At 37.2% G+C, this 13779-nt stretch overlaps 1 protein-coding gene across 3 annotated transcripts in view; it reads left to right on the top strand.

Moving 5' to 3' along the window:
- PRKD1 (protein kinase D1) overlaps positions 1–13779 on the top strand; it is a 107018-nt gene that overhangs the window by 83377 nt on the left and 9862 nt on the right. For all 3 annotated transcript variants that reach the window (XM_026664531.2, XM_087951763.1, XM_087951764.1), the window contains exons 7-14: positions 1150–1227; positions 3520–3721; positions 4478–4601; positions 6333–6410; positions 8226–8505; positions 9646–9698; positions 11097–11169; positions 12267–12373. In XM_026664531.2, the coding sequence (XP_026520316.1) occupies positions 1150–1227; positions 3520–3721; positions 4478–4601; positions 6333–6410; positions 8226–8505; positions 9646–9698; positions 11097–11169; positions 12267–12373 (995 nt within the window). The remainder of the gene's footprint in view (positions 1–1149; positions 1228–3519; positions 3722–4477; positions 4602–6332; positions 6411–8225; positions 8506–9645; positions 9699–11096; positions 11170–12266; positions 12374–13779) is intronic.

Here is a 13779-nt window from a genome sequence, read left to right as displayed (position 1 = left end):
CATTAAATATCTCCAATGTCTCTCCCAATTATTATACTCTAATGCAGTGTTTCTCAACTTTGGTGGCATGGTATGAGATATGACAATGGGCAAATTTTGCCCATGAGCTGTGCCATGGCACAGTGGTTCAAATGCAGTGTTGCAGGCTGACTCTGCTGACTGCTAATAGTTTGATTCTGACAGGGCTCAAAGTTGACTCAGCCTTCCATCCTTCTGAAGTTGGTAAAATGAGGACCCGGATTGTTGGGGCAATATGCTGACTCTGTAAACCACTCAGAGAGTGCTGTAAAGCTCTATGATGTGCTATATAAATCTAAGTGCTATTGCTATTTGGAAGTACAGTATAGTTTAATGTTGGGCACTACACGTGCAAACCAGATTTAGCCTTTCAGGCAACTCATTACGAAATGTGTGATTATGGCATTATTTTTCTACAATTGATGATTTAGTGTATCATATAGTGAATAGGTGTGAATTTTTGAACAAGTTTTCAGAAATATGTTACTGAAAGATAGTTAGCTATTTTAACTTTCATGCTTGAATGTGTCCCTGAATGTATGTCTGTTGCTTATGAAACTTTCATATGCTGTAGAGGAGTCACGAATAAGATTTCTCGTAATTAGACTGAAATTCTACTGTGTCCGTCATAGCAACTTTCTGTAACAGTGTAGAAAAATTGAAATAAAGGATACAAAATATTAAAGGATTATGACTATATGATGCAAAAGTATGCTACAAATATACAAATAGAATTCAGATGTTCTTAGTGCAGGATTCTTGCTGGGATTCAAATATAGCAAAGCTTTCTTAGGAGGTAAAATGTCATACATCATTTGGATCTACTTTATCACTGCCTTCTAAAAATAGGCTTACAGTGTATTTTATATGATCCTATACTGTGGAACAGTCACTTGATTGAACTGCATGGAATAGCTGGCAGGGAAGTAATTCCAGGAAGAGGAGAAAATAACTGGAATTCATTTGCAGCTTTTTCACATAGCATCAAACCTTGGTTTGCTTGAATTGAGATCTGCTGTCTAAGTCAAGAACCACTGTCTCATATCCAACTTTAACAAGGTTCTTTGTATCTGGAACTGTCACATTATAATCAAGCAATTTGTGCAAATTGTGCATCTTTTCTTTAAAAAGATTGTAGATTCAACTGTCACAAACGTTGTGCACCAAAAGTACCGAATAATTGCCTTGGAGAAGTGGCCATTAATGGAGGTAAGTTGCATCAAATATATTAGTATTCTGTACCCTAAAAACTATTTAAAAAACAGCAGTTATTTATTAGTGAGATGAAGAAAAAAAAACAGATGGAAAAAGATGTTGAGACTCTAGAAAGAGTGCAGAGAAGAGCAACAAAGATGATTAGGGGACTGGAGGCTAAAACATATAAAGAACAGTTGTTGGAATTGGGTATGTCTAGTTTAATGAAAAGAAGGACTAGTGACATCATAGCAGTGTCCCAATACTTTAGGGGTCACCACAAAGAAGAGGGAGTCAACCCATTTTCCAAAGCACCTGAAGACAGAACAAGAAGCAAAGAAAGGAAACTAGTCAAGGACAGAAGCAACCTAGAACTAAGGAGACATTTCCTGACAGTTAGAACAATTAATCAATGGAACAACTTGCCTCCAGAAGTTGTGAATGCTCCAACACTGGAAGTTTTTAAGAAGAGATTGGAGAACCATTTGTCTGAAATGGTATAGGCAGTGATGGCTAACCTTTTTGGCACCAAGTGTCCAAAACACATGCACACGCACCCCCAAAATGCAATGCATGCCCATACCCCGTGCATGCCCCCATGCCCCTGCACATGCACATGTGACCCCCTGCACCCCCGCACATGCGTGTCTGACCTCCATAACCCCCACGCATGCACACCTTATCCCACACATGTACCCCACCCCTTCACATGCGGCCCACCCTTGTGCATGCACCTTATCCCCACTCAACTGATCAATGTTGTCTTTATAACATACTTTTTTCAGTAGTGCAGACTTTCAGTATTTAGAAGCAACCTTTTCTGTGAAGAATCTCCCCCAAATGAATCAATTTGTAGGCAAACCTTATTTGCCTCTGTAATTGTTAGGAGAATGACTTTCAGGAAATTGCATGAGGGTGTTTGCCATCCTTAAGCAATCAGCCAAGGATTAGAAAAAAGTTTATTGAAAATTCATTCCAGAGAGAGGCAAGATTACAGTATTGGTACTTACAGTATTATTATAATACTGTATTATAAAGATAATTAAGGGAACAATTTCTTTCTGGCACAAAACATGTAAACTTACAGAAAAAGATACTAGAGGAATGGCCAAATCCCCCTAGTGTGTTTTCAATATTGAATAAAGCGAAAAAGAAAATGCTTAGAAAATGAATATATAAGACACTATATGATAAAGATTTGAGTTTTATAGGTTGCCATTGATTTGATAAAATATTTGTTGTAATCTGTGGATATTTTTATATATTTACAGGCTTAGCTCTATTTTATTCATTGTGGGCTACAGCAAAATGCTAAAATGTTGTTTAACTTTGTCAATAGTTCTACTAATCATCATTTACTCCCATCTCCTTAATAACACCTGGTGATCTGCTACTTCACCAATGTCTTTGTCTTTATTTATTTTTTTATAATTTCTTTCCCTCTTCTCCTTTCTGTTTCTGTCATGATTTTGGCTTAATCTGATTTTGTAATTTATACAATTAGATAAACTGAGATTAAAAACTTGTTATATCTATCTACACGACATGCTATTTATTATTCATTCTTTCCCCTCACTTGTGTTGTTTTCACCTATATGCATCTGATTATAGCAGATGGAAGCCAATATTAGCCGATCTTAAAAAGCTAAAAAAATAGAGACAAATGAGAGATGTACAAGAAAATACAGGGTGTCATATTAGGCAGAGGAGTTGAAAAATATCATTGAAGGCAGTCAATGTCCTTGACCATGACAAACTATTTCTATATTGTTGCCAAAAACAATACATTTGTGTCCATGGAATAATTTATCTTTACCTTATATTCATCAGGCTTTTTCATCCCACAGATAAAATGGATCAATACGTATGCCTACATTGTATATAAAAGTTGTGCTGTTTCTTGCTTATTAATAGGAAAAATGCTTTGCATTGGCTAACATGCTAATGTATGGTCACAAGTACAATATAGTATTTTTGCAGAAGTTAGAGAATATTCTTGATGTAATTTCACTACTGATTTTCTACATTTATTTTAGACATAACAGTAGATATACTGTTTAGATATAACATTCTGTTCAACTAGCTTCATCCAATGACTAAATTTGTATTCACCAATGAGCCAGGGAGTTTTATTCTTCCTTCCCTCAACTGCAAAATCTGCTCCAAATATAAAAAGCCCTCCAAAGCAGATTTAGAGACTTGAAGATGAGATGAGGTTTACTTATGTGATGTGGGATAATGTTGCCAATTCAGCTTGAACTATTTTTCTGGACTGCTATAACAATGTAGTTTTTAAAAACATTCCAGACTTGCTTAGCCCTGGAACGGAGACTGATATAGTGATGGAAGAGGGAAGTGATGACAATGACAGTGAAAGAAACAGTGGCCTCTTAGATGAAATGGAAGATTCCATGGTGGCTGATACTGAGATGGTGACTGTGAATCCAGGTGACAATGGAGACATGCAGGACATTGATCTTGACCATGATGAGAGTAACAGAATGATCAGGTAGGTTTAGCTTAGTGAGAGATCAATTTGATCTAGTGGCTATGACACCAGGCTGGATAGCTGGAGACTGAGTCCTAGTCCTGTCTTAGCCATGAAAGCCAGGTGGGTGACCTTGGGCCAATCACACTTTCTCAGGCCAACTCACCTTACAGGGTGGTTGTGGGGAAAATAGGAGGAGGAAGGTCTGTTGGATGTGTTTGCCATCTTGAGTTTCTTGGTTCTTTTTTTCCAAGTAATATCATACTGAGATCAAATGATATGTGTCTAAATTCCATGTTAGTTTTATTATAATATAATTTGAATGTTCTATTTAATTGAATGTGTCATTTAGATATAAGGTAAATTATGTATGATCTAGATCCAGGATGTCAAACTAGTGGCCCACAGGCTGGATGTGTCATGCGCAGGCCACGCCCACTCCAGTTCTGGAAATGGGGAAAACCTTGCAAAATGTCACGTGACAGCAGCAGTGATGCTGCAAGTTTGATACCCGTGATCTAGATCAATCAACTCAATTAGATCATACAAAACAGGTAGCAATGTAGCTCCTTTTAAAACCTTCTAGTGACATGTCTATGTTGTGGTGGCTATGTAAGTTCATAAATATAACAAATGAATGTGATTCTAGATATTATTATGCTGCAATAAATAGCTGTTCAGAATTACATGAGTTGAACAAATAACCCTTTAAATTGTCTCTCTTTGAAAGTTTCATTCAAATAATGTTATTCAGTTTGCTGTTCTTTTTTTTTCAAGCCCTTCAACAAGCAATAATATCCCATTAATGAGAGTGGTACAATCTGTCAAACATGCAAAAAGGAGAAGTAGTACAGTAATAAAAGAAGGATGGATGGTTCACTACACAAGCAAAGACAGTTTGGTAAGGAAGTAATTAGCTGAACCTATTCATTTATTTAACACTGAAATAAAGAACATTCAGGGTACTTTGCAGAAGTCTTTCATTGTTCATGATTACATTGTGTATGCTGCAGTTTAATTTCCATGTATACAAAGTGCTTCAAGAGTCACACAAAAAGCAAACCTGGGATGGTGTTCAGAGAACTTAGGTAGTGTACAAAGGGACACTCAGGTGTTCCCACAAATTAGTTTTCCTATTATATGTATTGGAATAACATCTATTTTTTTCTAAGCTGTAACATTTCATTTCAGTGTTGGTTATAAAGGTACTAGCTCTATGCCCGTGCTTCACTATGAAACTGTGTGATTGGGCTTAATTTTGGGGGAGGAAAATAAGGGGAAAAATTGTACCTCTGCCTACCAGCATCCATCGGTATTCATCTGGCTAGCGTTCTGTCAGTGTGTGAGAGTTGAGGGCTGTTTGGAATCTGAAACATGGAAACTGAAACAATATTTGCTGTGTGAGCAAGAAGGAGACAGCAAGGAGCCTGGATGTGGCTTAGCTCAACTGTTCTGTACTAAAGCTGGTTGCTGCTGTGAAACTGAAACTGAAACTCCTCTCCTCTGCTTGTGTTTTGCATTTGAAACAGATTTCTTTTCAGGTGGGGAGGGGGCTAGAACTCCTTAGCATCAGACTGTATTAATAATAATATGTGAAATACGTATGCTCTGATGGTCTTTTCAAAAAATCCTTACTTAGTGAGCATCTAGAAGCTAAGAGGAACATACATGCCAAATTTCAAATTTGTAGGCTTTATGGTTCTGGAGATTGTGTGATGATGCGTGAGTGGTATTTCGTTTTTATATATATAGATTGAGTAATCTTTTTTCATTGATATCTATAAAAATAGTTATTTTCCACCACATATTTCATGGTTACTTTCCATTAGCTTATGTTGGTTAGTATGAAGTCAAGAATAGGAACCCCCAACTTCCAGGCCACAGCCTGGTACCAGACCACGGCTTGTTGGGAACCGGACCATGCAAGCAGTGGATGAGTGCATGAAGCTGCATTTGTGCAAATGGGATAAACACATAACCATTCCCTCTCCTCCCCTACTGCCATCGGCGATCTACAGCTGGTCAAGAACATCTTGGTTGCCTGATGCAGTGTCATTTGATAGGTCCCAGTTTCTTGCTTTGAATAGTGCCTCGTGTATAATTGGAAAACAATATATAAATTTAATAAATAAATTAATAAATATCCTTTTTCTAACACATATAATTTCAGATATAATACCACTTTTGACTCAAAATGTATGTTAATCAGTCTGTTTCTGATCAATTAACATGGAATGATAAATAGAAACTTTGTACAGTTTAAACTTTGCCAACTTTATTTTATTGATATATATTTATTTTATTGATAGATATTTATAAGAGAAGGGAAAGACACATTTGACAAATGTTACCCAGTGGAAAATGCAGTCTTCAGAGAATAACATAACAAAACATGTAGGGAAATTGGATTTAACACATTACTTTTAGGCAATATAAAATGATGCTTTGAAGTACTAGAAATTGGATTTAACACATTTCTTTTAGGCAATATAAAATGATGCTCTGAAGCACTTCTCTGTATTAACTACAAACCATTTATTTGTCTAAATCTGCATTATTGCATTATTTCATTTCATTATAGCTGTGTTCTTTACTATTAACTAAAGTATTTTAATTTTCTACTTCCATACAGAGGAAGCGGCATTACTGGAGATTGGACAGCAAATGTATCACTTTGTTTCAAAATGAAACTGAAAGCAAATATTACAAGGTAAAAATGGTTTCAAGTTTAAGACAAAGTTTAATTACATACTTACCAGTACTTATCTGGGCTTGGATGCTGCCTGACTCTAATTGGCTCTGGATGGGCACATCATAAAAAAATTCAGCCTAATAACATTACTGAGAGTTGTCTTCTGAAGTAGATTATCTACAGTAGTTGCTAGGAGTGGGGAAGGCCCTTTTCTCTTTCACATGTAACAAACTTGGCTTACTTTTACCATCAGTACAGTGATTGGGGAGAATCAGACTACAGCTCCAGTGTGAATCTGAGCAAGAAAGAATATTTTTTTTAAATATACTTAGTGTGGAAATTGTGGGTTTCCAAACCTCGAATTAAACTTGATCTTACCAGGTTTCTCCAATGTTTCTAGTAAGCCTGTGCAAATTATCTGATGAGCCTTCACTGATGAATTAAACATCCCTCTAGATCTGCTTCTCAAAGCCATGAAGCGGCTGCAGCTGCTTTTAAAGCTCAGATCAACTGGTTCCAGGTCCTCCTGAGATCTTTTGAACATGCATCTGCATGCCCAGAAGACATTTCCAGTGGGGTAGTTAGCAAATCAGCTCATCAAATGATTTGTGAAAACCTAATGTCTAATACATCACTATTGATGCCAACATTTATCATTTAATTACTAAACATAATTATAATATTTAAACCGGCAGATGCCATGAAAAATGTAGGAGGTAATATTTAAACCTAACCCTTCTCTGAGCTTTTTTTTCCAAGAAGAAAGGGTAAAGAAAGCTCTCTGTAATTATCTTTTCAGTTATTCTAATATGAACCATGATTTTGGCTAAAAGTACTATCTGGATTCTAGCAGAATATTTGTGAGTCCCTCTGTGAGGGAGATGGGTAGTTTAAAAATGTGATAAATAAATGAATAAAGTAAAAAAAAACTTTAGGGATATGTAGATTGTGAGGAACAAGGGGTGTGTGTTTGAGGTATGATTGAGCTGTTGCTATTTAGAACAGTATTTTGCAAACTGTGAGGTATATCTCCCACAGGGAGATATATACCATGTCCAGAAGAGGTGTGAAGAATCTCTTATTTGTCTGTTGTTAGAATAAATCTATAGGGCAGGGTGACCTAGCAGTTAAGATGCTGGCTTGTTGGCAGTTCCAGATTCAGGTACCTCATAACAAGATAAGTTCCCGTTCTTACCCCAGCTCCTGCATGCAAAGCACTCAAATAAAAGCAGATAAATAGGTACCACTTCAATGGGATGGTTATAGTGTACTGTGTACCTCAGCAGACATGCTGGCCATGTGACCATGGAAATATCTTCAGACAACATGGGCTTCCTTAGCTAAGAAATGGAAATAAGCACTTCCCCCTAGAGGACAGGGAACATTTACTTTTTACTTTTACCTTACCATAATCTATCTTTCCCAAGGTTTCATTGTATTGTTTTCATTTTTCATTTGTGTTCACTTTGTATTTGAATTTTTAAAGGAAATGTGACATTAAGATTCAGGGGAGCTATCATGGCAAACAGTTTAGAACTCCTGATTTAGAAGTTAGTTTGCTAAGAAGAAGATAAGTTTAAGTTCTTGATTCTCAAAGTATGACCTGTAAAGAACATTTAGCTTCCTCCCCAGGTGGAGTGCCAAGATGCAAGGACCAGAAAATCATAGAAGAGATAGAACTTCATGAGCTGAGAACTGGATTTCACTAAGTTCTCAAAAGTTGAGAACAAATCAGTATTTAGATATATAAAATAAGCAGAACACAGTCCTGCAAGAAATAAACAAACTTCGGAAAAGAAGTCATGGAATAACATGAATAACTGTTCTTCACAGGAAATTCCATTGTCTGAAATACTATCCCTGGAACCTGCAAAAAATTTCAGTTTTTTACCACAAGAAGCAAATCCCCACTGCTTTGAAATAATGACAGCTAATGTGGTTTATTATGTTGGGGAAAACATTGAAAACCTACCAAGTCCTTCAGTTAATAACAGCGTACTCACAAATGGTTGTGGCCCAGATGTGGCAAGAATGTGGGAGATGGCAATCCAGCATGCCCTGATGCCTGTCATTACCAAAGGAGCATCCACTGGTTCAGGACCAAGTTTGCACAGTAAGTCTGAGGTCTCTGACCCCTATTCATGTATAACACAAAAACATCCCAGACCAGTTAAAGGCTCAGTTGATATCTCCACAACACTAAAGCATCTCATAACAACAAGAGACATTTATTAGAAACCGTTTGCTGGGTTGTGAACTAATGTTTAAACCAGGCTTGTCCAACCCGCGGCCCACGGGCCGCATGCGCCCAGGTCGCCTCGTAATGTGGCCCAGTGCCCACCCCAACCTTCTGGCAAGAGCCAGCGAGGAGGAGGAGGAGAGGCAGGCGCGAGGCGGGCGAGGCGAGTGCCACGCCAAGCAGCAACAGAAAAGTCGGGCGCCGCCTTTGCTGCTTCTGCCCCCGCCGCCGCTGCTTCTGCCCCGCCACCGCTGCTTCTGCCCCCGCCGCCGCCACCGCTTCTGCCCCGCTGCCGCTTCTGCCCCTGCCGCTTCTGCCCCCCACCGCTGCTGCTGCTGCACCGAGCCTCCCGGTCCTCGCCTTCCAGTCCTGCAGCATCCAGCCGGGCCATTTGCAGGAGGAGAGGTAAGCACGAGGTGGGCAAGCTTTCTTCCCCCTCCCTCCCCACCCCGCAAAATTTGGCCGGAAAATTAATAATAATAAATAATTTTTAATAAATAATTAATAATAAATAATAAAAATAATTTATAATTTATTATATAATTTTATTATATAATAATTTTATAATAATTTATTATATTTGTGGCCCAAACCAAATTTTCATCTTCTAATGTGGCCCAGGGAAGGTGAAAGGTTGGACACCCCTGGTTTAAACAGTATAGTGGATACACGAGTGCAAAGAATGAAATGAGTTTCTGCATTTTACCTCAGCAGTTAAGTCCATACCAGTAGCAGAGGTTTAAGTCAGTGTGCTATCAGGTAAGTAAAGGCAGAAGGCAGAGGGCAGAGTCAGAAAAAATCTAAATATATTTTCATTACAATTTAATTCTAACTTAATTTGGTTATATAGAAGTGATATATTATTCCTTCCTCTTATTTCTGTTTTCTTCTTTGCATGTGGCAAGTTCTCACAAATGCATATATGCCTACTTGCTGTTATAGTTTACAGTACTGTAATATTCTTTTATTTGATATTATATGTTATAAAATAATGATGGGATCTTTTCTTTCTAGGAAATATATCCATAAGTATTTCTGTATCCAATTGCGAAGTCCAAGAAAATGTGGTAATTATTTTCATATTTTATTGTGGCAGTATGATTTCCCCCCCTTCTTTACTTACATTTGAGAATAGTTTAAAAAATGAAATTCTCAAATAAAATCTTAATTCCATTCATGGTGACATATGTATTTATGTATTTTAGTTACACTAATTTCAGAAACTATAGAAGACATTAATGTAACAAGGGAAAGCTCCTGCCTTAGTCTTCTATAGTTTTTACTGTTACTATATCCACCTTCCTGTTGCACAGCAGTCTCCCTGCCTGGGTTTCTAGACTTCATTTCTAGGTTGGTGGTAGAATTCCTCTTGTAGACTTACAAATTTGGAAGGCATCAATCTGCTCTCTCTAGGTATGAGGTCTGATGCAGCTCAGAAGTTCATGGCTACTGTGATAGTCATAGGCTTATACTATGTTTCCAAGGGAGTTGGGAATTGTGGCTGCCAGTCTGCTGCACAGTTCATTTGGGGCCTTGGTTGACACCTTGAACAGGAGGGCTGTTGAGACCTTAGATAGGACTGAACTTATGCAAACCTCTCCCCTCTTGTGGATCCATGGTTTATAGAGGAACTGGGCAAGATAAAATGGGAGAAGCCCTAGAACATTCCTTGAGCCCAACAAGGGATGAACTCATCTAAACATGGTTAGAGATGCTATTACGGCCTACTTTGTAGTGATAAGAACAGTGAAGCATCAGTACTACTCTGCTCTTATGTACCTGCAAATAGTATTTTAGATGACACATACCATCTTGGGTAGAGGGGCTGCAGAAATACCCCAGCAAAGCTATGCAAAAGAATTTTCTCAGCTTCTATTGAATTAAGTCACTCAAATTCATTTGAGCTTTTGACACCAGTCTTGTTTCATGTTCTAAGAAGGTGCCTAGGGCTTGACTTGTTATATGGGAACATTTTGAACTGGCTGGCCTATAGGTGGACAGAGTCCTTATTTCTGCTAGCATGGCCACTTTCTCTTAAGTCCATCCCCTCCTGACTAATTAAAGCTGATCAGGGGATGTCATGTGAATGGGTTCTAGTGGTGAGAGTTGTTCCTTGGGTGAGGGGGTTGTTTCCCTGTCTCTTGAGATTTTAGTTCATCCCTTCCTCAAGGAACATTCGCTGGACCTCACTATACTGGACAAATTTTGTCCAGGATCTAACCTCCCCATACAGGGGAAGATTATGGAGAAGCACATAGCAGCTTTGAAGGAGGTAAATTATCTGGACCCCTTTTGGCAGTGTAGAGTAAAACAATTGAACCTCCTCCAAAATTGATTTAAACCTCCTTTACCAAAATTTAGGGCACTGCCCTTTGTGCGGTATTCAGTGGCATGTTTGTTTGCTATTTTTTTAAATTTTAAGTTTCAAGAAATCAATTCAAGTTACAAAATATTTGTATCCACAGGATATCAGTGCAGTATATCAAATATTTCCAGATGAAGTTTTAGGATCTGGACAGTTTGGAATTGTTTATGGGGGTAAGACTCTTTATCTATACATTGGGGGAAGTAAAATGCAATGTAAATGCAGGATTTCTAGTAATTTAAAATTTAAGTTATATAAATAGGAAGTTATGCAAAAGATAATTGTATGGAAGACAGAATAATTATTTAGTCATTTTCAGCAAGTGGCCCAAAGTTTTGTGATCTGAGATACACTATGATTCTAGTATTCTGAAACTACAGTACTTTGCAGTACTTTCTTTTGCATTTTAATTTTTTTAATTTGAATTCTGAGAAATCTACTCCCCTGTAAGTATTACTGTGCTGCCTTTTTAAAACTAAAAAAAGTACTCAGGCTGCTAGTCTCTGAACAAAACTGGCTTCTCTTGAGAGCCTCATGTTCACCTAGTTCTTTTTCTGTAATAGTTTGTGGGAAACGTGCGCATAGTGGACTACGGCTAGTGGCATTTTCTATCAAGTGCCCTGGTTTGTGTGGCAAAATTACGGACTATATAAACTATAGTTTTTAAACAAGTTTTCATAATTTATTGACATTTTACAAAATGTAGAAGCAGAGTTCGCAAATGAAACTCTGTTATGTAGTTCGGATAGCTTCATAGCCCTTTGTTCTTGCAAATGTGTATAAAAATATTGTGTAGAGCAAGAAAAAAAGAATAGTTCAAAACGTTTGTTCTTATCCTATTCTCTTTTGTGTGTGTATGAGAGAGAGACAAGAGAAAGAGAGAGAGAAAGAGAGAAATAGAGAAGAATGAGTTTTTCCTTATAGGCAAATGACATGTTATGTTCAGAATTATCTACAGTTTTAGTATCAGTACTGTACTGTTTTTGCCCCATCAGAAATGTTTAAAAAGGATTAAATGTGAAGGAGATTTATTGCCTTTCATCTTTATATTTGATGTGGAAAATGTAGTTAAGACTGTTGCGTATTGTAATCCTAGAATATGCCAAGGTCTAGTTGGGGAAACCTGTTTTGGGTTAACCATTAATTGGATGACAAAAATTCCCATTATAAAAGGCAAAACTTAGATTTTAATAAAAGAAAAAGGTGAATTTTAAGAAGCTTCTGCTTCTTAGAACTGATCATGTTAATTGGCATATTTTTCATCAAACAGGAAAACATCGGAAAACAGGAAGAGATGTAGCAATTAAAATCATTGACAAACTGAGATTTCCAACTAAGCAAGAAAGCCAGCTTCGTAATGAGGTTGCAATTTTACAGGTATCTTTTATTTAATTACCAATTATATCCTGTATGTATTTAATTTAGAGCAGGGTAATAAAACTTACTGAGAAAGGCTCCAGCAGGAGAAATCTATGGAACTAATTTTACGCTGAATTACCAGATAAAGTTCTCAAGTAATGTCTCTTTTTAAGATAATTTCTAATCTTTTAAATACACGAATCTGGAAATCAAAATGACCAGTATTTATAGTGGTTAATATATATTTGTAAGATAACCTATGACAATTATAATTCAGATATATATCTGTACATATTAAGGTTCTGTTTCTACTTGTACCACTATATGTAACAATGTAAGATTAACCCATATTAGTTATTTTAAAAAAGAGAGGGACTTGTTGAATGTTTTTGTGAGGGGGGGGAGTGTGTGTGTGTGGGGGGGGGAAGAGAACGAGTCAACACAGGCAGATGGCATCTTATGTTCAGAATTATCTACAGTTTTAGCAGCAGGGTTTACAGCAAGACAGCCTTCCTGTGTCTGGTTCTTGAACACTAAACTTAAATGGGGCAATATATGTGGTTTTACAGTTAGATACTAATGGCATAAGTTTTACATCCTAGAGGCTAAAGACAAGCTCTATTTCTAAATGTTAATCTTAATAAATCAGATATACTCATGGCAAATTCATAGAATTTTATGTGATGGATGCTAAATGGGGAACATGTTCTCCCAATGTCAATCCTAATTCATCATAGTTCACTTCACAGACACATTTTAGCTTGTCTTTAGGCCCGGTTCTTGACTGGAAATTATGCTTATCACTACAGATCTCCAGAGTGAATATTAAAGAGCAAGGAACATTACTTTGTAAATTTTAAAATATAGGTAGTCCTTGACTTATGACCACAATTGGTCTGTTACATATTTGTTAAGTGAGGTTTGCCCCACTTTGCAATGTTTCTTGCCACAGTTGTTAAGTGAATCACTGCAGTTGTTAAATTATTAACACATTGTTAAGTGAATGTGGCTTTCCCATTGACTTTGCTTGTCAGAAGGTCGCAAAAGTTGATCACATGAGCCCGAAACACTGTAACCGTTATGAATATGAGCCAGTTGCCAAGCATACAAATTTTGAGCATGTGACCATGGGGATACTGCCATGGTCGTAAATGTGAAAAACAATCATAAATCACTTTTTTCAGTGCTGTTGTAACTTTGAACAGTCACAAAATGAATTGTTGTAAATCAAGAACTATCTGTAGTTTGATTAAACAAAATAGACCAGTTCTCTACCTGGAGAAAAATGTTGATGTGTCAGAACAAATTTTTGACAAGTTCTAAGCAGATTTGTGCTATCCTGGGTATTCCTAATGTATTTTCTTCCCGCCTTGTTACACTTTCACTGGTGCCAAAGGACTTGAAAAATGAATGGCTCCACAATA

Source organism: Notechis scutatus, chromosome 1 (assembly GCF_049901735.1).
Source record: "Notechis scutatus isolate UNSWTSFEM ecotype Mainland chromosome 1, rNotScu1.2, whole genome shotgun sequence".
NCBI lineage: Eukaryota > Metazoa > Chordata > Lepidosauria > Squamata > Elapidae > Notechis > Notechis scutatus.
This window is presented reverse-complemented; position numbering and strand designations above follow the sequence as displayed.